The sequence below is a fragment of the Hemiscyllium ocellatum genome, chromosome 17 (genome assembly GCF_020745735.1).
Source record: "Hemiscyllium ocellatum isolate sHemOce1 chromosome 17, sHemOce1.pat.X.cur, whole genome shotgun sequence".
Taxonomy (NCBI): Eukaryota; Metazoa; Chordata; class Chondrichthyes; order Orectolobiformes; family Hemiscylliidae; genus Hemiscyllium; species Hemiscyllium ocellatum.
The window spans coordinates 3,009,067-3,032,815 of NC_083417.1; the positions used below are offsets into that span (position 1 = coordinate 3,009,067).

General features: G+C 47.5%; 1 protein-coding gene across 1 annotated transcript in view; it reads left to right on the forward strand.

Annotated features, from left to right (window-relative positions):
• Nucleotides 1-19,750, forward strand: part of LOC132823622 (BTB/POZ domain-containing protein kctd15-like) — a 56,770-nt gene extending 37,020 nt beyond the window's left edge. Inside the window, exons 3-6 of the mRNA XM_060837550.1 lie at nucleotides 545-720; nucleotides 5,670-5,814; nucleotides 7,783-8,088; nucleotides 18,684-19,750. Of these exons, the coding sequence (XP_060693533.1) occupies nucleotides 557-720; nucleotides 5,670-5,814; nucleotides 7,783-8,088; nucleotides 18,684-18,842 (774 nt within the window). The 5' untranslated portion in view covers nucleotides 545-556 and the 3' untranslated portion in view covers nucleotides 18,843-19,750. The remainder of the gene's footprint in view (nucleotides 1-544; nucleotides 721-5,669; nucleotides 5,815-7,782; nucleotides 8,089-18,683) is intronic.
• Nucleotides 19,751-23,749: the final 3,999 nt, after the last annotated feature.

The following is a 23,749-nucleotide window of genomic DNA, read 5'->3' on the forward strand; positions in this document are numbered from 1 at the left end:
CCTGTTCTCCATAGTTACGGCAGGATATACTCCCGGTGGAGATGGTACAGTGAGGGTCCATTTGATTCATCGCTGGGGTGGTGGAGGGGTAGAGAGAGAGAGAGAGATCCATGTTCAGAAACGCAATGTTCTCTGGTGTTTCGAAGAATGAGGAGTGATCTCGGTGAAACATCGGATATTCCGAGGGGCAGATGTTGAGAGGTTGTTTCTGCTCTTCATGGAATCAAGAACATGGGCACAGTCCCAGGATAAAGGAGTGATTGTTTAGGACAGAGATGAGGAGAACTGTCTCCCCTTCGAGGGTATGGAATATGTGGAATTCCCCAGAGTGTTCGGGATGTTCTGTTGCTGAATCTATTGAAAATCAGGATCTTGTGGAATAGAGGGATATGGGGAGAGGGTGGGGAGTGGAGTCAAAGCCCCTGATCAATTTGTGATTGCATTGAATGGTGGAGTAGGCTTGATGGGCCAAATGGCCTACCTTAGCTTGTATTTAATTTCTTGTCATGTCTTTTAAGATAATTAGAGCTGACTTTTGTTTCAGGACGGTAGAACAATGTCACGGCTCTCTCTGACCCGCTCCCCTGTGTCTCCTGTGGCATCTCAAGGCATCCCATTGCCAGCACAGCTCACCAAGTCCAATGCTCCTGTTCACATCGATGTTGGAGGGCACATGTACACCAGCAGCTTAGCAACTTTAACCAAATATACCGACTCTAGGTAAGTAGCTTCCTGTGCCAGCACAACTCGCAGCTATGACTGGTCAGCACAGTCTGGCTGACAATATCATCAAATACTCTGGCTGTGGTTCCAAACCTACTCCCACTCATTCCCATGGCACTACCTCAAGGCAAATCTCCCTGCAAGAGTCTGGAAAATGTGGGTGAACAATCTGGCAAAATAGACAGAGTCACTCTGAGTATATCTACCTTCTTCTGTCCCTGTCTTGGGAGTGTTTGATGGGGACAATGTAGAGAGAGCTTTACTCTGTATCTAACCCTGTCCTGTCCCTGTCCTGGGAGTGTTTGATGGGGGACAGTGTAGAGACAGTCTTACTCTATATCTAACCCCATGCTGTCCATGTCCCTGGGAGTGTTTGATGGGGACAGTGTAGAGGGTACTGCCTGAATTGCTCCCTCTCCATGAGGAGACTGCTTTACAAACACCGCCCACCCACTGGCCCCTCGTTCACTCGCTGCTCTTTACATGTTACGCTCCTCAGTGAGAGTTCAGGAAATGTTGTCTCTGGCCTTTGGTGTGCTGCGACTGTGTTTTGGGATTTCGTTCTCACGTGATAATGGAGCACAGCAATGAAATTCCCAGGCAGACAAGGGGCCGCTCACTGATAGTGTCCAATCTGTAGTATCGAATTCTCAGCTTCCTGTTGTCTAATCTCCAGGCCCTGGGGAGGAGATGTATTTGAGCCAATGGTTGTATATTAGACCAAATGTTGGACTTAATCAGGGAACTGCCAAGTTGTGGTTGTAATGGAATCTGGCAAATATATATCTGATAGAGAGCAAATCCAACCCTGCCAATTATTGTCCCATCAGGGATCTCTCGCTCATCGGTACAGTGATGGAAGGTGTCATCAGCGGGGCTATCCAACAGCATCTGCTCAGTGACACCCAGTTTGGGTTCCCCCAGGGCCACTCAGCTCCTGGCCTCATTCCAGCCTTGGGTCAAACCTGGACAAAGGAGCTGAATTCCAGAGGGGAGGGGAGAGGGACAGCCCTTGACATTTTGATTGAACCAGTGGGATATGGGGAGTTATACTGAGTACAAAGGGCAATACAGTCATTAAAACACTAACGTGGGCCATTTGACCCATCATGTCCTGCTAGGCCTGCATAAAGAAATTGATAGTTACCCCTCCCCCATTCTGTCCCCCGTGTTTTGATTTTTATCTGGTGCCCATCCAATTACTGTTTCAAATTATTCAGGATCTTGGATCCACTCCCCACCCTAAACTATGTGTCTCCTCATCTGCACCCCTTCCCATAAACCTTAACCTGAAATCATAGCTTGGTGACCTCCCTGTACCCTCCCCAAGGCCCCTGTGCTATTTGCCAAGTTTCTCTTTGCCCACTCGGCATTATTGAGATTATTGTTTATTTGTCCACTGGCTGTGCCTGACGATAGCATAATCCTGTACATCTTCATCTTCGTCGCTCAAAGGAGAATGACCTCCTTTTCTCCAGACTTATCACTAACATCCCCGGGCTTGTCGCCATTCTGGTCAATCCCATCAGCACCTTCTACATGACTCTTCCCATCTTTATGGAGGGAATTGAGCACAGTGCTCTAGTTATGGCCAGGCCTTCCCAAAACCTTTGTTTAAAAAACCTGGGATCTAATTTGCTCTGCTTAACTATCTCAACACATCCCCAACTCCTCAAAGATCCCTCCCCGTCCCTGCAACCCTTCTGAATTGGATGATGAAGGCCTGTGTTATCCCTCCCATCCTTGGTTGGTGATTCCATGGGGCCCTGTTCAGTTCTCCATGCCTTGTTGCAGACAATTCACACCAACCGCACAGTTTGATACACTTGGGAATTATCAGCAAATTTTAACATTTTATTCTGTATTTCAACACCGAACTCATTTGTAGGTCTGACAGAAAGGGCGATCACAACACTGATCCTTAGAGAAAGCCATCCTGCATTCCAAAACATAGCCAGAAAGCACATCTGGTTTCTGATCTTAAACCAACTTTTACTCCAAGCTGACTCTGACCATCCAATTCTGTGAGCCTCCGGTTAGTTAATCACCTTATTCAAACACTTTCTTAAATTCCACATAAAGTCCATCTGCCACATGACCTTTGTCAGCATCCTGTTACTCCCATAAACAATTCAATTGCATTAACCAAACTTTGTCCCCCTCTTATTCATGTGATGACCTGCCTTAATTAATGCAAGCCTTTCCAAGCATTTATTTTCCCTTTTTTTCCCCCTAAAACCTTACCCACTGCTGATGATAACTGGCCTGTTGTTGCTAGGACTGTCCTTTCTTGAACGTCACATTGGCCATTCTTCAATCCTCAGTCAGTCTCAGGAAGATGAAGGTAACCCCTGTGCTGACCCCAGCCCTCTTCCTCCCTCAGCAGCGATGTAACCAATCCACACTGAGCATGGCCAGCTCTCCCATGGTAACCTGTCCATCAGTTTTCACACCATCCTCTTCCTCCACCAGCTCCACTGTCCAATTCCTCTTCCTCAGTTAGTGCTCTGGCTTTGTCCTGTTCCTCTCACTGTGTGTCCATCTCTATCCCCTTAATAACACCCACTTCATCTCTTCCTGCCTGCTTACCATTTTCATGCCAGTGGAAAATCAATGAGTTCCTTTTCTAAGTGGAAATTTTATTTCTATCTTCCTTTTCATTTCTCCTCTCACATTGTATTTAGTTCTCCCTTGAAGAATTTACCTGCCATGAATAATATATCTTTTTCCTTTCATCGTATTCCCTATCTCCTCCTGACCCAGCACGCTGTGACTTTGTGGTATTCCCTATCTCCTCCTGACCCAGCACGCTCTGACTTTGTGGTATTCCCTATCTCCTCCTGACCCAGCACGCTTTGACTTTGTGTCCTTTGCTCATGTTGGAATGTTCCTGGACCTGAACCATCTCCTCATTAAAGATCACCTGTTGTTCCTGATCGAGCCTCCCTCCTCCCATTGAGGTGTCCTCTCTTTCAATTTCAATTGTTCTCTTCCCCTCTGTGTTGCTGATTGAAATCTCCGGATACGATGGTCAGTGTTATCCACAGACACTCGATCTTCCTCATTCCCCAGCATCAGCTTCAGTAATGTCTCCTCTCCTATTGGTTCAAGAACGTGCTGATTTGAGGAAGTTCTCCTGAATGCACTTCAGAAATTCCTCCCCCTTCACTGTAACCTTTAAGCTGGTTGATTTTTGGGTGATTAAATTTCCACAGTGTCACCAGACTGGTTGTTATTGGACACCTCTGATTTCTCTGAAGACTTGCTACTGTCCCTCTCTCTCACTGGGAGAAGTTCCCTGTCGTGTCTTCATTGCTTTCTTGCTTCTCAACTCTAACTGAACCGATTCTGTCTTTGACTCCTCGAGGACATTGCATTTTTTCAACATTACACTGACTTTGCCAATTAGCATTGCCATCCTATCTCCCCTTCCTCCATGCCCATCCTTTTGGAGCAATTTAAATCCTTGATTATTAAATGCCTCAGCGAGTTTTGAGAAGATTTGTAGCCTCAGGTTGAGGTTCTGGATGTGGGTTTGCTCTCTGAGCTGGGAGGTTCATTTTCAGACGTTTCGTCACCATACTAGGTAACATCTTAGGCTTCGCCCGGAGGCCCACTGAAGATGTTACCTAGTATGGTGACGAAACATCTGAAAATGAACCTTCCAGCTCAGCGAGCAAACCCACATCCATTAACCGCCTTATCTTTGCCATTTTAAAGCCAGATTTCCACTATTTCCACGTGGCTACTTGTGAGTGTATCTCAACAAAGTTATTCTCTACACTTTGACTCGACACGCATGCACTCTAACCTCCCCTTGCATTTTTTTCTCTTCTTGATGCCATTAATGTGCCATTACTTCCTTGTGGTCTCTCTTTACTTGTCTTGTTGCTCCCTCTCACTTCTCCTGAACAATTTCATTGTAAACTTGGGACCCTCCTGACCTGCATGTTTGCAGCAGTATTGCTGAACTACAGTCTGAACCTTCTAATCCCTGGCCCAGAAACTGGTCCCAATAACCAAGAATCTGAAGACTTCCTACACCAACTGGTTGTGGTTCTTGTTGAAGTTCACCAGTTTCCTCAACACCCCTCCCCGCCCCCCCCCCCCCCACCTTACCCCAGTTCCAACCTTCCAGCTCAGCACTGTCCTCATGACCCAACCTACCTGCCAATCTCCCTTCCCACCTATCCACTCCACTCTCCTCTCTGAACTATCACCTCCCTCCCCCATTCACCTATTGTACTCTTTGCTACCTTCTCCCCAGCCCCACCTCCCCCATTTATCTCTCCACCCTGGAGGCTTCCTGCCTCCATTCCTGATGAAGGGCTTTTGGCTGAAACGTCGATTTTTCCTGCTCCTCGGATGCTGCCTGACCTGCTGTGCTTTTCCAGCACCTCCCCCTCCCCCCCCCCCACCCCAAACCATCTTCAGCTGCTTCATCAATGACCTTCCCTCTGTCAAAAACTCAGCAGTAGGGATATTTGCGGATGTTTGCACTGTGTTCATCACCATTCCCAATTCCTCAGATACTAAAGCAGTCCGTGTCCAAATGCAACAAGATCTGGACAATTACCAGGCCTGAGCTGACAAGTGACGAGTAACATTGACGCCACACAAATGCCATGAATCATCAAACATAAGAGACAATCTAACCACCACCCCCTTGACATTCAATGAAGTTACCATCACTGAATCCCTCGCCATCAAAATCCTGGTAGGGTTGTTGGGGGGGTGGGGGAGTTACCATTGATCAGAAACTGAACTGGACTCACCAAATAAACACAGTGACTCCAAGAACAAGTTGTTTATTAAATTTATCTCATCAATTCTCTGCAACTTGAAGTCTCTAGCGTTTACAGAATGAAACTACTACATGGATGTAAGCAGTAAATTTCCCACTGGTGGTTCTCCCTGTTGATCTGTATTTCCACTGTTCCCCTCAGGATAGGGCGCCTTTTCAATGGCACGGAGCCCATTGTCCTGGACAGTTTGAAGCAGCACTACTTCATTGACCGAGATGGAGAAATTTTCCGATACATCCTCAGTTTCCTCAGGACATCGAAACTCCTGCTCCCAGAGGATTTCAAGGTGAATATTTGAATGCATTTCCTTTTAATTCCTCCCTTTTCTGTTGTTGGGAATTGGGCATCAGCTCAAATTTATGGTTGGTATTGGACTGCGGTGTGAATGGAATGCAGAAATGAATAAGCTAATAATTGCCTGGTAGTACAGAATATCAGAATTTCCACACTGTAAGTAATCTAATCAGGGTTACTAAACGTTGAAGCTTGTTGTCCTGCGTTTATCAGAAACGGGACACAAGAAACAGCCTTGAAAAGAGACCCTGTTGTATACAGTATGAGAAGGGTGATTGGTTGGGTTATCATTGGCTGGGGATGCAGCAGTTAACTCTCAGTCTAATTTAAGTATACAGCTTCCAATAGGCAGAAATGCATCACCGTTCAGGTGTGGCGAATGATCTTATACTGGATTGTGGTGTAACTGTCAACACAGTTTGGATCATTTAACACATGCTGTTCCGGTGACAGAGTCACATCTAAAGCAGGGGCTGTGAAAGGTCACTGGGTCATGTTGTTCGATACAGTCCACCAATTGTTGGGACCCATAAAACTGGCCTCGAAACTGCATGCCTACGGCAACATCTTGACCAATCAGAATTGACCTGTCTGCTCTGGAATTTAAGACTGACAGTTAACTGCTGCATTCAGTGATGGCACAACCAATCAGCATCCCCTTCTTGTGCTGTATAAAACAAAGTCTCTTTTCAAGGCTGTTTCTTGTGTCCCATTTCTGATGAAAAGTTTCAATTTTGTTTTTAGCAAATCCTGAGCAGTCTGTGCTGGTCTCCCTGATGCTGTTGAGAGGGTGGTATAGTGGTGAGCATAGCTGCCTTCCAAGCAGTTGACCTGGGTTCAATTCCCGGCCATCACAATGTTGTGGTTTATAAACAGTCTTTGTGGGCGGCACGGCAGCACAGTGGTTAGCACTGCTGCCTCACAGTGCCACAGACCCGGGTTCAATTCCCGACTCAGGTGACTCACTGTGTGGAGTTTGCACATTCTCCCCGTGTCTGTGTGGGTTTCCTCCCACAGTCCAAAGATGTGCAGGTCAGGTGAATTGGGCATGCTAAATTGCCCGTAGTGTTAGGTGAAGGGGTAAATGTGGGGTTTGGGTCTGGGTGGGTTGCACTTCGGAGGGTTGGTGTGGACTTGTTGGGCTGAAGGGCCTGTTTCCACACTGTAAGTAATCTAATCTAATCAAACCTGCTATTACATACACCCTCTTCCCAACTGCTCTCTCATGATCACATAGTGTGAACGCACAGCTTGCAAATCCTAATGACTCGAGTAAAAAGTGAGGTCTGCAGATGCTGGAGATCAGAGCTGAAAATGTGTTGCTGGTTAAAGCGCAGCAGGTTAGGCAGCATCCAAGGAACAGGAAATTCGACGTTTCGGGCCAGAGCCCTTCATCAGGAATTTCCTGTTCCTTGGATGCTGCCTAACCTGCTGTGCTTTAATCCTAATGACTCATCTGGTCAGTGTGGGGATTGAACCCATGACCTTAGCGTTATTAGCACCATGCTCTAACCATCTAATTTAACCCAGCTGCATGGTCTCACCCCCTCCCCAAAAATGTCCAAATCTCCGATATTTCATTGCCTCGCAGCAGTTTCCCGGGGAGTGGTCCTGATCCACTCTACACTGGGACAGTGGGAGGGGGTTGTCAGCTCTCACTGTGTCGCACTCTCTCTCTCTCTCACGTGCACTCTCTCAAGCATGCTCTCGCACTCTGTTGGAGAATGACTTGGAGGTAAATATGACCATGATATCAATGATTGGATGCGATGAAGTGAAGGTGACTTGCGGGGCACATAAAGCTAACATGAGGCTTGGGGGCTAAATGGCCTGTTTCTCTCCTGCTCTGTACTTTATATCTACAAAAACAGAAGAGCTCGAGGGGCTGAATGGCCTACTGCTGAGCAAAATCTGTCAGAAATGAAACTGGCGATATGAAATGAAATGTGTTGTGTTGCAGGATTTCAGCCTGTTATATGAAGAGGCAAAGTTTTATCAGTTACAGCCCATGGTGAGGGAGCTGGAGAGGTGGAAACAAGAGAAAGAACTTCGCAAATCCTCACAGCCCTGTGAATGCCTAGTGCTGAGGGTGACCCCTGACCTTGGGGAGCGGATCAGCTTGAGTGGAGAGAAATCCTTGATTGAGGATATTTTCCCGGAGACCGGGGATGTGATGTGTAACTCCGTCAATGCTGGCTGGAACCAGGACCCCACACATGTCATCCGCTTTCCCATCAATGGTTACTGCCGCCTCAACTCAGTCCAGGTGAGGGCTCAGCTCGGATTGGACTTCAGCTTGTTGTGTTCTCTTGGTCAGTGTTAGAGTCTGTATCTGTGCTGTTTAATGGTCATCACCTTTCTGATCCTCTGTGTCCCTGTGTGAGTGAGTATTGGGCTCTCAGGGTTCTACAGTATACTGTATCATATAGGAGCACGCCATTCACTGAGATCGTCTCTGATCTGATAACCGCTGAAAATGTGTTGCTGGTTAAAGCACAGCAGGTTAGGCAGTATCTCAGGAATAGGGAATTCAACGTTTCCCTCCGGTCCTCTCTCCTGCCTTTTCCCTGTGACCCTCGATTCCCTTACTGGTTGCGTACAGGCTGAATTTTAAATGAGTCAGCCTTGACAACCCTCTGTGGTAAGGAATTCCACAGATTCCCTTCCCTCAGAGAGAAGGAATTCCTCCTTACTCCGATCTTAAATAGATGGGTTTACACACAGTGGTTGAAGAGGGGAGTAATGGTCAGGGTATATTGAATGAGAGCTGTCACCAAGTCAGTTAGAGAGAGACATGTCCACCAGAGCGCTGTGACATCAGTGTGTTGGAGACACATGTACAGCTGGAATAGACTTCTCTGGAAAATTGGAAACACAGGGAATAAACGAAACAGTGTGGCTGAGTGACAGAAACCTGAGAATAAATGAAATCTAGAGATTCTAGAAATGTTTCTGGTCTGAAACATTAACCCTGTTTTCCCTCCACAAGATGCTGCCAGATCTGCTGAGTTTCTCCAGCAGTTTCTGTTTTGGTTTCAGGTCTCCGGCATCCACAGGTTTCTGTTGCAGCGGTCTCAGTGCTGGTCGGTTCTGGGCAAAGGTGTAGGATGTGGTTCCAGGAGCGTTCCTGTCTGACGTATGTTAATGAGCCAGGCTTGGGTGTTCAGGCCATCATTTCAGAACCTGCATGACACAAAATCTAACCGTGTTGTGGATCGTCAGGGACACAGTGAGACAACGTCACTGTGGCTGGTGGGATCAGCAGGTGAAACTACTGCAGGCAATGCTGAATTGGACAAGGTTGTGAGAACACAAGAATTAGGGGCAGGAGGAGGCCATTTGGCCCATCGAGTCTGCTCAGCCATTGAATATGATCTTGGCTGATCTTTTCATGGCCTCAGCTCCACTTACCCGTGCTCTCACTGTAACCGTTAATTCCTTTACTGTTAAAAATCTATTTCATTTGCCTCAAAATAATTCATCGAGATATCTTCATCAGGGCACGGAATTCTACAGATTCCCAACCCTTTGGGTGAAAAAGCTCCTCCTCAGCTCAGTCCTAAATCTGCTCCCTCCTTATTTTGAGGATATGCCCCCGAGATATAGATCCCTCTACCTCCATCTTATCTATTCCCTTAAATCTATATGTTTCTATAAGATCCCCCCCATTCTTCTAAATTCCAATGAATATAGTCCCAATCAACTCAGCCTCTCCGCATAAACCAACCCCCTTAACACCAGAATCAACCCAGTGACCCTCCTCTGCACCCCCTCCAGTGCCAGTCCATCCTTTCTCAAGTAAAGAGACCAAACCTGTACACAGTACTCCAGGGTGAGTATTGGTGAGACAGGCCGCTTACTTGCGGAACGCTTCAGAGAACACCTCTGGGCCGCCCGAACCAACCAACCCAATCACCCCGTGGCTCAACACTTTAACTCCCCCTCCCACTCCACCGAGGACATGCAGGTCCTTGGACTCCTCCACCGGCAGAACACAACTACACGACGGCTGGAGGAGGAGCGCCTCATCTTCCGCCTGGGAACCCTCCAACCACAAGGTATGAATTCAGATTTCTCCAGCTTCCTCATTTCCCCTCCCCCCACCTTGTCTCAGTCGGTTCCCTCAACTCAGCACCGCCCTCCTAACCTGCAATCCTCTTCCTGACCTCTCCGCCCCCACCCCACTCCGGCCTATCACCCTCACCTTGACCTCCTTCCACCTATCCCACCTCCATCGCCCCTCCCCCTAGTCCCTCCTCCCTACCTTTTATCTCAGCCGGCTTGGCTCTCTCTCTCTTATTCCTGATGAAGGGCTTATGCTCGAAACGTCGAATTCTCTATTCCTGAGATGCTGCCTAACCTGCTGTGCTTTGACCAGCAACACATTTGCAGCACAGTACTCCAGGGGCAGCCTCACCAGCATTCACCAGCGAGAAATGGACAATGCTGTTTTCCAGCTTTAAATATAATGTTTGCGTACACTCAATATCTAAGACCACCAGAAGCCACCCCAGCCACTGTGTTTTGGCTGTAAGGTGGTCTGCTTGTTTTCATTGTCAGACTCAGTTGTTGACCCCACAGCTGTGTCTTTTCCTCGCTAGCAGCTTATAGCTGGCCACATGGATTGAGGAGGGCATTGTCGCTGTGCACTCAGGATGGGCAGGAGATTGCGAGACTCTTCACTGGATGCCAGTGACATTTCAGAGAAGGTGACCAGTGATACCCAGCACCAGTGGTTCACTCGGGTACTCAGTCTTCAAAGTGTGATGCTGGAAAAACACAGCAGGTCAGGCAGCATCCGAGGAGCAGGAGAGTCAATGTTTCAGGCATGAGCCCCTCATCAAGAATGTGAGATGGGGATGGGTGAGGCTGACAGATAAATGTGGGGGAAGTAGCTGGGAACGTGATAGGTAGGTGCAGGTGGGGGTTATGGTGACTGGACGGAGGGGAGGGTGGAGTGGATCGTTGGGAAGGAAGATGGACAGGTCAAGAGGGTGGTGCTGAGTTGGAGGGTTGGATCTGGGATGAGGTGGAGGAGGGGAGTTTTGGAAACTGGTAAAATTGACATTGGTCCTGTGTGGCTGGAGGACCCCAAGGCAGAAGATGAGGCATCTTCCTCCAGGCATCGGGTGGTTTGGGTTTGGTGATGGAGGCAGCCCTGATTTTGGTGGAGTGGGAGGGGGAGTTGAAGTGTTCAGCCACAGGGTGGTGGGGATGTGTCCCAGAGATGTTCAGAGATCTCCACGTCTCAGTGAGCAGCTGGTTTAGTGGGAGTTTTTGAGGCTTCATTGTGCTGACATTACCTTCCGACCATTTTGGTCAGAGGAATGAGGCGATAAAATAGCCCAGACCTTCTGACCGTTGGAGCAGCACAGACCGGGCTGATCTTTCAGGATCCTGTAGAATTCCACATGCAGCCGGATCCATGGGAATCCGGCGGGAATTTGGATTTTCCATCAGGTGACTCCCCTGTGCCTGGAGCTCTCTGAACCCTGTGTTACAGTTGAAGAATTCATAACTACCCACCTGGCACCAACACGTCACCAACCTCTCAGTCTCACCGTATCCCAGGCTCTGCCAGCACCCCCTTGTTACTGTCCATCAGCTCCTGAAATATTCAGTAAGTGGCAGACACCAGGCTGTGGGTTAGTCTGGAACACTGCTCCTGCACTGACAGGACTTCCCATTCCACACACAGCCTTGTCCTGCCCCAAGTCCATGCAATCCATCAGGAATTGGGAATTTCTCCAGCTGTTTCTCCACTGGGACCTTTGTTCTGTCCCCGGTAGGTTTTGAGAATTTGACTAGGTGTAGCCCTCGCTCTGCAGTGAGGGGGTCAGTTGTGTCGAATTTTCAGACAGCTGTTGGTTGCTGTTCCACCAGTAAGTTTGTATTGATTCCATCTGTGTTCCATCTTTTGAACCAGGCACCAAATGTTAAGCAGATGTCAGACTGTTCTGAGAGGAAGCAGGAGTTTGCCAAACTAAATACAACGTAATGGTGCCCTCCAGCTCTTGACTGTGCACAGATCCCTTGCTGTGAATGTACAGAACGTGAACCACCATCATATAAACCCAAAGCTGGATCAGTCAAGAGTTCTGTTGTTACCTTGTTAATGATCAAGACCATTTCAGGATTTACCTTCTCAAGTCCTGTCTTAATTTCTTTCTGAATCTTCTCTGCTCCAGACAGTACTGTCTGATTTTGAATTCTCCCCCACTAACTCCACATTGCAGCCCCAGGCACCATTTTACCTAATTATCTCTGACCCCTTCCCATTTTCTCATGGCTTTGGTAAACTGGGGTGAGGAATTCTGCTGGATAAGCTCCTGTTTTTCAGTCAGTGCCTCTCCATCCCCTATATCACCAGCAAAGTATCCAAGACCTTCCCAAAGCTCTCACCGTGTTCCCCTTTTATAGAGCTGCTTTTTGTGAAAACATATCAACAAACCAGAAGGAAGTTTCAGTTTCTCACAATTTATTGTAAGACATCTTGTGTCTTTGCTGTTGGTCAGTTATTGATTCCTAATGGCTGAGACCATGTGGGATGGAAGGACTCGAACCTGCGGCCTGCATGGTTTCTGATGCTGAGAATAGTAATCTCATCTGAGCAGCTAGAGAGAAAGCAGCAGGACCTGCTCTCTAACTGTCATTGGTTCCTATCATTTGGGAATCTCACGCCAAATGCCTGATGGTGTGCAAAATGCCAACAGGTCACCACACTGTAATAAAGTACGCTGAGACCCGAGGCAGAGAGGGTGCGAGATTAAATATTAAGTAACGTTGAGGGAACTGTATTCTTTCTAACCCTGTGCTGCGCCCAGCAGTCTTTCATTGGTAACAGTGTAGAGGAAGCTTTACTTTTGTTGAAAATTATAGAGGGAGCTTTACTCTGTACCTAACCCTGTGTTGTCCCTGTCTTGGGAGTGTTTCATGGGTGACAGTGTAGAGGGAGCTTAACTCTGTATCTAACCCTGTGCTGTGTTGTACAAACTAACAAGACAGAAGTTGGGATGAGACTCTGGTCACAAGGACCATGTCCTGCACTGTCACAAAAATATGGCCATTCAGCCCATTGAGTCTGCACTCACCCTCCAAAAGCATTCTCCCCCCTCCCTGTGACCCTGCATATCCCAATGGCAATCCATCTAACCCGGAGGAAACCCATGCAGACATGGGGAGGATTTGCAAAGTCCACACAGACAGTCGCCCGAGGCTGGAATCAAACCCGGGTCTCTGGTGCTGTGAGGCAGCAGTGCTAACCACTGAGCCACCAGCCATGAGGGTAACGGCTGCCTCCCATTCTCCCAGACATCCCTAGTCCAGTCACTAGCTGATTTTGGAAATCACCAATCAGGGAGCTGTGCTGTTACCAGCAGCTTGTTCCTGCAAACCTCTCTAACCTGAAATCTGATCCGAGTTGTGTATAAGTTGTGTCCTAACTTCTGTAACCGCTCTCCTTGAACTGTCTGTCCACAATGTTCAGATCATATCTGGTCATTATGTTCGGGACCTCTGCCAAATCTCCAGGAAGGCCATGTCAACTTAGAAAGGAGCCCGCTGTCCCTTGCCACTGGTTAACTCCATATAGCACCTGACACCGTGCTGCTGTTCATCTCTCTCCCTGTGGAATTCTATGAGATGGTGAATCAACTAGAGAACAGATCAATCCTTCTGAGCATGACACACAGCGTTCATTTAGTGTTTTTCGAGCTGTGCTGTCTGTTCCTGCCCTGTGTCTCGGAGGTTGGTGTTTAGTTGCAGCTTCAGGCGAGCAGTGAGAGGAGCTGGAGGATGTTGCCTCCTCTCTCACACTCTTAATACGACGCCTCGGACACAGTTATGTGGTCTCGTTCAATCTGGCTTGATCTCCATTTACTCCTCAAACAGCATTGTAACCAGGGGTCAGATTTTCTTTCATGCTTTTGACTTTAATTGATTATAGTGATTTTCTGTTTCACACTTAGCACATTCCAGGTCCTTTTACCATTTAGTTCAGTTCCAGGCTGTAGTCTGATCTGACTGTAGAGTGGCCTGTATTAACATATAGTATTTGTCCTATTTGTATTCCATATATTGGTTTCCCTGCAGGTTACTCAGTGCTGTTGAATACACAATGCCATTTCAGCTCCTGATAACTCGGCTGAGAAAGTAACTTTGTCCCGCTCCTGTTGTTCTGCAAATGCCCCCTTTTTCACAGAGGGTTCTGGGTAATCCAAGATGGAGGACAGGAAAATGTTCTGGCTGTAACAGCTGCTCCTTTCCTGAGGTATTTTAGGTGTTGGAGGCCATTTCCTCGAATTGCAGGAGCAGCAATTACTGTTTTATATGGTGTTGCTTTGTTTTGGAACTTTGGGGAAAAAAGAAGTCAAAACAACAGCATTTTTAAAAGGGAGAAGAGCAGACAAAGGAAGCACATGGTGAGGACAGTGCAGGAGGGAGAGAGAGAGAGACAGACAGACAGAGAGAGAGAGAGAGAGAACCTGCACAGTTACTGCCTTTGCTGTTTGAGGCATCTGGATGGGTATATGAATAGGAAGGGTTTGGAGGGATATGGGCCAGGTGCTGGCAGGTGGGACTAGATTGGGATGGGATATCTGGTCGGCATGGACGGGTTGGACCAAAGGGTCTGTTTCCATGCTGTACATCTCTATGACTCGAGGTCCACACTGACCCTCCGAAGAGCATCCCACAAGGGTTCACTGGGCTGATCCCCGGTCTGGACAGATTGTCTTCCAAATAAAGGCTAAACAGGTTCAGACTTGACTCACTGGAGATTAGAAGAATGACAAGTCCCCAGAGCCAGATGGGATTTATCCTGGGATTCTCTGGGAAGCCAGGGAGGAGATTGCAGAGCCTTTGGCTTTGATTTTTGTGTCATCATTGTCGATCGGAATGGTGCCAGAAGACCTGTGAGCCTTACTTCGGTTGTGGATAAAGTGTTGGAAAGGGTTATAAGAGATAGGATCTATAATCATCTAGAGAGGAAGAAGTTGATTAGCGATAGTCAACAAGGTTTTGTGAAGGTTAGGTCGTGCCTCACAAACCTTATTGAGTTCTTTGAGAAGGTGACCAAACAGGTAGATGAGGGTAAAGCGATTGATGTGGTGTATGTGGATTTCAGTAAGGTGTTTGATAAGGTTCCCCACAATAGGCTATTGCACAAATTACAGAGTTTCGGGGTTGAAGGTGATTTAGCAGTTTGGATCAGAAATTGGCTAGCTGAAAGAAGACAGAGGGTGGTGGTTGATGGGAAATATTCATCCTGGAGTTCAGTGACAGTGGTGTGCCACAGGGACTGTTTTTGGTCCACTGTTGTTTGTCATTTTTATAAATGATCTGGATGAGGGTGTAGAAGGATGGGTTAGTAAATTTGTGGATGACACTGAGGTCGGTAGAGTTGTAGATAGTGCCGAAGGATGTTGCAGGTTACAGAGAGACATAGATAAGCTGCAGAGCTGGGCCGAGAGGTGGCAAATGGAGTTTAATCTGGAAAAATGTGAGATGAATCACTTTGGAAGGAGTTGCAAATGTGTTGCTGGTCAAAGCACAGCAGGCCAGGCAGCATCTCAGGTATAGAGAATTCGACATTTCGAGCATAAGCCCTTCATCAGGAAGGGCTTATGCTCGAAACGTCGAATTCTCTATTCCTGAGATGCTGCCTGGCCTGCTGTGCTTTGACCAGCAACACATTTGCAGCTGTGATCTCCAGCATCTGCAGACCTCATTTTTTACACTTTGGAAGGAGTAACAGGAATGCAGAGTATTGGGCTAATGGTAAGATTCTTGGTAGTTTAGATGAGTAGAGAGATCTCTGTGTCCATGTACATAGATCCCTGAAAGTTGCCACCCAGATTGTTAGGGTTGTTAAGAAGGCATGTTGGTGTTTATTGGTAGAGGGATTGAGTTTTGGAACCATGAGATCATGCTTCAGCTGTACAAAACTTTGGTGTAGCCGCATGCGGTTCTGGTCACTGCATTATTGGAAGGACGTGGAAGCTTTGTAAAGGGTGCAGAGGAGATTTACTAGGATGTTGCTTGGTATGGAGGGAAGGTCTTATGAGGAAAGGCTGAGGGACTTGATGCTGTTTGCATTGAAGAAGAAGGTTGAGAGGTGACTTAATAGAGACATATAAGATAATCAGAGGGTTAGATAGGGTGGACAGGGAGAGCCTTTTTCCTAGAATGGTGACGGCTAGCACAAGGGGGCATAGCTTTAAATTGAGGGGTGATAGATATAGGACAGATGTCAGGGGCAGTTTCTTTACTCAGAGTAGTAGGGGTGTGGAACGTACTGCCTGCAACAATAGTAGACTCGCCAACTTTAAGGGCATTTAAATGGTCATTGGATAAACATATGGATGAAAAGGGAATAGTGTGAGTTACAGATTGGTTCCACAGGTTGGTACAACATCAAGGGCCTAAGAGTGTGTACTGGTGAAGGGCTTTTGCCCGAAACTTCGATTTTCCTGCTCCTCGGATGCTGCCTGACCTGCTGTGCTTTTCCAGCACCACTCTGATCTAAACCCTGGTTTCCAGCATCTGCATTCCTCACTTTTGACCTGCCTGTGCTGTAATGTTTGACGGGAAAAAGTGAGGTCTGCAGATGCTGGAGATCAGAGCTGAAAATGTGTTGCTGGAAAAGCGCAGCAGGTCAGGCAGCATCCAAGGAGCAGGAGATTCGACGTTACGGGCATGAGCCCTTCTTCAGGAATGAGGAAAGTGTGTCCAGCAGGCTAAGATAAAAGGTAGGGAGGAGGGACTTGGGGGAGGGGCGATGGAAATGTGATAGGTGGAAGGAGGTAATGTTTGATGTTCTATGACCTCATTGAAACGTACTGGATTCTTAAGGGTCAACGCTGAGAGAATATTTCCCTTCATTGGAGAGCGTGGGGCCAGAGGACAGAATCTCAGAACAAAGGGCCACTGATTCCAAATTGAGATGAGGATTTTTTTCTGAGTTATGAGCCTTTGGAACGCCTTGTCACGGAGAGCTGTGGGGGCAGGGTCCTTGTGCACGTTTAAGGCTGATGTAGATTTTTGATCAGTCAGGGAATCAAGGGCATGAAAGTGATAGTGAGGAATGCCGGATCAGCCATGATCCTGTTGAATAGTGGAGCAGGCTCGAGGGGCTGAATGGCCTGCTCCTGTTCCTATTTCTTATGAGCTTACATCTTTCTTAAAATGTAATGTCTAGAATTAAGAACATTACTCTGAAGCTTAGCCGGTGTTTTATAAAGACTTAATCCAATGTCAAAGGAAAGAAGTTAGACTATATGGGGTATACAGCACAGGAAGAGGCCATTCAACCCAACCAGTTCCTGCTAGCGTCAAGGCTCCTTCCATCTATCCTCATGCTAATCTACCATAAACACCTTCTCTTGTCTTCTCCCTTATTGGCCTGTCTAGCTTCCCCATTAATATGCCCATATGACCACTTACTCCCCATGAGACCCTCCTTCCCAGCAGGTTCTGGGAAAGGCATTTTTCCCAAACTCCCCATTGGATTTTTACTCACTCTCTTGTAGCGATGATTTTTGGTTTTGTTCTCATTGAGTCCCTTCTGTCCAAACTGTTTGTTATGTTAAAGCTGCCCTTTAGATCCCCCTTCCCTCAGTGTTCATTCAAGACAGAAGTGACCCATTATATACCAGCGACGGAGACCACAACATTCCTGGTGGTCTGTCTGTAAGTCTCTGTACCCTGACCCAGGACCCCACCTGACCTGTCAGGTGTCTACTCCCTGTATTGGAGAAGTCTGACCCACATGAGGTTTATATATCTCTCCAGATGTGTTGTCACAGACAACCCAATGGCTTTCCTGCCACCAGATCACCGTGACTCTTTAGTTTTTGTTTTTAAGCTCCTAACCACCACCAGGAAATCACCGTGGGGCCAATGCAGAGTCTAAGGGCACCGCAAACCATCAGGGGGTGAGGGGGAGATTGGGACGTGGGAAGGGGCTGAATCAAAATGGAGTTCAAGGGGGAAATACAGCAGTGCCCATATGTTTGAGACCAGTTTAAAATAAACTCTTATTTTCTAATCTGTCCGTCCAGGAGTGAGGGTGAGTGGTTTTGCTTTATCATTGCCTTGTTAACTTGTGTAATTGTCACAGTAAGAAGTGACCTCCTAATTCACTGACCAACACACTGAATTGAATTTCATTTTCAAATTATTGACCTATTTCGAGGCAGGTTGGTCCTGATCAGTCAGACACTGCCTGGAGAAATGAACCAAACTGACAGCTCTCAACTACTTTGAGTTATACAGTAACTCCCAGGAGGGATGTTGCGGTGTGTTGATAGTGTCCCTGCCTCTGAGCCAGGAAACCTGGGTTCAAGTCCCACTTGCTCCAGCGATATATCATAATTCCTCTGAACAGGGGGATTAGCAAATATCTGTGAAATACAGAGGACTATGTGCACCCATTCCACCCGTTTCCAATTGACAAAACAGGTGACCCATTAGAGTCCTCCTTTTGAAGAACTGGGAAGGATTTAGATAAAATACAGAAATATATCCCAGCGTGGGACCCGTCGTGAGGAATATTAGTTCATGCACAAAGGTTGGGGAAGATGCACAGAAGTTGGAGGAGGTTAAATAATGGTTTTCAAAATGCAGAAGGACGTTGATAATGTAGACAGCAACGTCTATATTAGGAGATAGGAGACCAGATTATGGACAGGAAGCAGGGTTTGTTGAGGATTTTGTTTGCAGAAAGTTGTTTTTGACCTGCAAAGCCACAGTACGAGGGGAGGGAGCTCAGGCAAGTTGGTGCTCTTTCAGTGAACCCGAGTGGGCCAGTGGACTTGTGTTTTTTATTTGCTGTCTGATTCCTGATTGTTTGTTCTGCTACAGGTTCTGGAACGATTGTTACACAAGGGATTTCGGGTGGTTGCATCCTGCGGTGGTGGTGTGGATTCCTCACAATTCAGTGAATATGTCTTATACCGACAAGAAAAACAGCTACAGCTCACCCCGACACCAATCCGAATAAAACAAGAGCCCCTTGATTAACAGGAGGGTAATCTCATCACCCCTCCCTTTCGAAGCTTTTACTCTTTGTTTTTCTTTCTCCCCCCACTCCCTTTCCCTGACCCCCTCATCTCCTGATCTGAATTTAGTTGATGGACCCCAGGAAGAGTGTGATAGTGACATGTCCCTTGACCAGGATATTTCTCCAATGATTGGATTAGCTGCATTCCCATTGGAATTGGGTACACAATCCTCACTCCGCCAAAGAGACTCTTCCACATGGTTTCGAGGCTGATGACGGTTGACTGGGGGAGAGAGAAGCAGCTGCCAACTGGGCCATTGGTGATTTTGGGCACATTAGTAGAAATACTATCCTTCATGTGGGGGAAGACGAGGAGAGAGAGAGAGAGAGAGGGAGGGAGGGAGGCGTTGGTGCTGTGGTAATCCAAAGCCAGCACCAACTCAATTTCATCTCCATCGGGTTCTTTTGTCTTGTCCTGTCCTTCAGCTCAGGGTTTGGAGGGTGCCCCTGACAAACAGGGAGCCCAGACCCTCTTCCCCGTTCCCCCCCTCCCCCCACCCCCGAGACACAGTCAGTGCTGGGACACTCACTCCTATGAATTAGGAATTTCTCTGCTATTAGGTGACCCTTCAATGATGCCTTCCTGTGGGGGAGCTCATGGAGCAGCTGACAGCAGTGACAGTGAGTGAGTTGACTGGGACAGTGCAGAAAATCATGCACTTCACTTCAGCACATCGTTCGCACACCCCACCCCCATTTAAAGGAAGCTGTCTTTTCCTATCAGTGCCCCCGTCCCGTGAAAAATCTCTTCTGCCCCCAGCCCCAGTCCAGGAGCAGGAAGCTCACATTGAAGTGCAGCGTTCTCACATTGGAAGCAGACACAGTTGATTTTTTTTAATTATAAATAAACTAAGATGTTTACCTGCAACTTGTCAATAACTTTTGGATTAATAAATGTTTCAGACTTTCAGAGAACAATCAACAAAGTTCATTCTGACTCAGTGAGTCCACACCCTTCCCTGCCTCACTACATCACGGGACATGTGTCAGAGGGTCAGCGCTGAGGGTGTGGGCACTGTCACAGGGTCAGTGCTGAGGGAGTGGCCACTGTCAGAGGGTCAATGCTGAGGGAATGGGCACTGTCGGAGGGTCAGCACTGAGGGAGCACCGCACTGTCGGAGGGTCAGTGCTGAGGGAGTGCCTCACTGTCAGAGGGTCCGTGCTGAGGGAGTGCCGCACTGTCAGAAGGTCCGCGCTGAGGGAGTGCCTCACTGTCAGAGGGTCAGTGCTGAGGGAATAGGCACAGTCAGAGGGTCAGTGCTGAGGGTGTGCTGCACTGTCAGAGGGTCAGCGCTGAGGGAGCGCCGCACTGTCGGAGGGTCAGTGCTGAGGGAGTGCTGCACTGTCAGAGGGTCAGTGCTGAGGGAATGGGCACTGTCGGAGGGTCAACGCTGAGGGAATGGGCACTGTCAAAGGGTCAGCGCAGAGGGAGCACCACACTGTTGGAGGGTCAGTGCTGAGGGAGTGCCGCACTGTCACAGGGTCAGTGCTGAGGGAGTGGGCACTGTCAGAGGGTCAGTGCTGAGGGAGTGCCGTATTGTCGGAGGGTCAGCGCTGAGGGAGTGCTGTACTGTCGGAGGGTCAGCACTGAGAGAGGGATCACTGTCGGAGGGTCAGTGCTGAGGGAGGGAGCACTGTTGGTGGGTCAGTGCTGAGGGAGTGCCGCATTGTCGGAGGGTCAGCGCTGAGGGAGCACTGCACTGTCAGAGGGTCAGCACATCTAAGCCCACGCCCCTGGCAATATGTCTGGTTCTCTCTGGTGTCTTATTGAAATGTATTCTTGAACTGAGAGCACAAAACAGACCTTCTCATCACTTTGAAGTTTGTGATATCTTGGTGTGTACAAATTTGCTGCCATGTTTTGTTCTTACAATAGCTACCCTTCCAAAAAAAAATTCATGAGCAGTTGAAAAGTGATTTCCTAAAATCTTGTGGTCTATTTCTGCTGTGACCCTTGTACTGTTTATCTACCTGTCCGATGGAACGTCCATTGCTCCAGTAGTGATGGTCAGCTGAAATGAAGTTTTGAAGTTAGTGTCTGACTGGGTTATCTGATCCCTTGAGGATTCTCAGATGGATCCTGTCTGGTCTGAGAGTTGTGGAACTCTTATTCTGCAGACCTGATCCTTTGGTTACCCAGTAGATTGGTTTGCAGTATTTCCTGGGACTGCAAACTGCTTACAGCCACTTAGTTAAAATCCATGTGAGGGATTGTTTCACTCCATTAGCCATAAACTGACCATCTGGAAGGTTTTATCTAATTTCTCTTCTATGGGTTCAACTAGGTTTTCACGTTCCTTCTAATAATCATAATTGTTCAAAGAAGTTGGATCTAACTTCAAGGGTGACAGTGAATGCACAGGAAGGTGGGTGTGAGGGATGTTGGGTCAGCCAGGATCCCATTGATTGGTGGTGCAGGCGGGACGGGCCAAACGGCCTACTCCTGTTCTAATGGGCTTCTGGTCTAACTCACTGTCATTCTGACAAATCTCGAACTTTAGCTCCTTAAGTGTAGGCTCCTTTTGCTGTTTTTGCTCATCTGTAATCTTCCTGTTAACCCTCCAAATCACTGTTCCCGAACTGGATGGTTTTTGTTTGGAATATTTATGTTAGTCTCTCATTCTCGTTTTCTGTTTTCCCGTATACTGTTGCTGATGACTCTTGTAAGTCACATTGTGGCCCAGTGTTTATATTTTCACCTCCCCTTCTGTCTCTCATCTCTTTGCTTGGACTGAAATATTTAAAATAGTGCATCCAGTAATTTCCTAGCCACCTTCTGCTGTTCCAGACAGCTCTCCCTGCACCTTCTGTACCTCTGTTCCTGACCAGACAGAATACAATCCTTCACATTTCCCAGTCGATTCAGTCTCCATTTCCTGTTCTCTCCTCCCTCCATACAAGGTTCTTACTCAATAATCCCTTCGCTAAATATCACAAGGTATCAGACTATCAAACTTTTAAAAAGTTACACTATCAGAAGCAGCAATAAATCAATAATGAGATTGATTTGTTCATAATGCTACAGTGTCACTTAGTGTCCTGCAAGAATTGCTGATGAATACTTGTGTTCTTGGTATCTATACGTGTGCACATCAGGTAAGTGAGCTTTGAAGTTGTGAGATAGGTCGCTTTGCCAGCTCCAGAATCATAGAGCCAGAGAGATGTACAGTACGGAAACAGACCCTTCTGTCCAACTCATCCATGCTGACCAGATATCCCAAATTAATCTATTCCCATTTGCCAGCAGCCGGCCCATATCCCTCTAAACCCTTCCTATTCACATACCTATCCAGATGCCTTTCAAATGCTGTCACTGTACCAGCCTCCGCCACTTCCTCTGGCAGCTCATTCCTTTCCCACACCACCCTCTGCATGAAAATGTTGTCCCTTAGGTCCCTTTTATAATCTATCCCCTCTCATCCTAAACCTATGCCTTCTAGTTCTGGACTCCAACCCAGGGAAAAGACCTTGGCTATTTATCCTACCCATGCCCCTCATGATTTTATAAACCTCTATAAGGTCACCCCTCAGTCTCCGACGATCCAGGGACTCAGTCCATCCAGAAGCTCAGCTTCCCAGTAGAGGTGGCAGCGCGATGGTGTACTGTTTCGTAGTATCAGGTCAAACTTGGGCAAGGAAGCCTCCTGCTGACCACCATGTACCACCTTCTTCCATTAACAGCCGAGGGTAGATGAAGGGCATAGATGTACTCACCAGCTGACTGAGTATTGACGCTGCCAGACTGGGTCTACGGCAGGTTGGGAGGAACCAACAGAGGGAGAAATATGTTCAGCCTCCTCCTTATCAATCTGTTTGGGCAGATGTATGTATCCATTACAGTGTCAGTAAGAACATTGAACAGTACAGCAGAGGAATGGCCCTTCGGCCCATGATATTGTGCCAAACGTGACACTGAATTAAACTAATCCCTTCTGCCTGCCCTTGGTCCATATTCCTTTATTCCTTGCCTATTCATGTGATTATCTAACAGTCCCTTAAATGCCCCGATTGTATCCACCTTCATCACCACCCCCTGCAGTGCGTTCCACACTCATCACTCTCTGTGTAAAAAACTTATCCCTCCCATCCCCTTTGAATTTTCCCCCTCTCCCCTTAAATGTATGCCCCCTAGTATTAGACATTGTAATTCTGGGAAAAAGATTCTGACCATCAACCCTGTCTAATTTTATAGACCTCTGTCACGTCTCCTCTCAGCCTCTGCTACTCCAGAGAAAACAAACGTGAGTTTTTCTCGCCTCTCCTTATAGCCCATACCCTCTAATCCAGGCAGCATCCTGGTAAACCTACTCTGCACCCTCTCCAAAACCTCCACACCCTTCCTGTAATCTGGCAATCAGAAGTGAACGCATTACTCTAAGCGTGGCCTAACCAAAGTCTTAGAAAACTGCAACATGATATCCTGATTCTTGTACTCAATTCCCTGACCACTAAAGGGCTTATGCCCGAAACGTTGATTCCCCTGTTCCTTGGATGCTGTCTGACCTGCTGCGCTTTTGCAGCAACACATTTTTCAGCTCTGATCTCCAGCATCTGCAGTCCTCACTTTCTTCCCCTGACCAATAAAGGCAAGCATGCCATATGCCTTCTTTACCACCCTATCTACTTGTGAGCTGAAAAATGTGTTGCTGGAAAAGCGCAGCAGGTCAGGCAGCATCCAAGGAGCAGGAGATTCAACGTTTCGGGAATAAGCCCTTCTTCAGGAAGCCCTTCTTCGGGCTTGTGCCCGAAACATCGAATCTCCTGCTCCTTGAATGCTGTCTGACCTGCTGCGCTTTTCCAACAACACATTTTCAGCTCTGATCTCCAGCATCTGCAGACCTCACTTTCTCCTCGAAGATTTCTACTT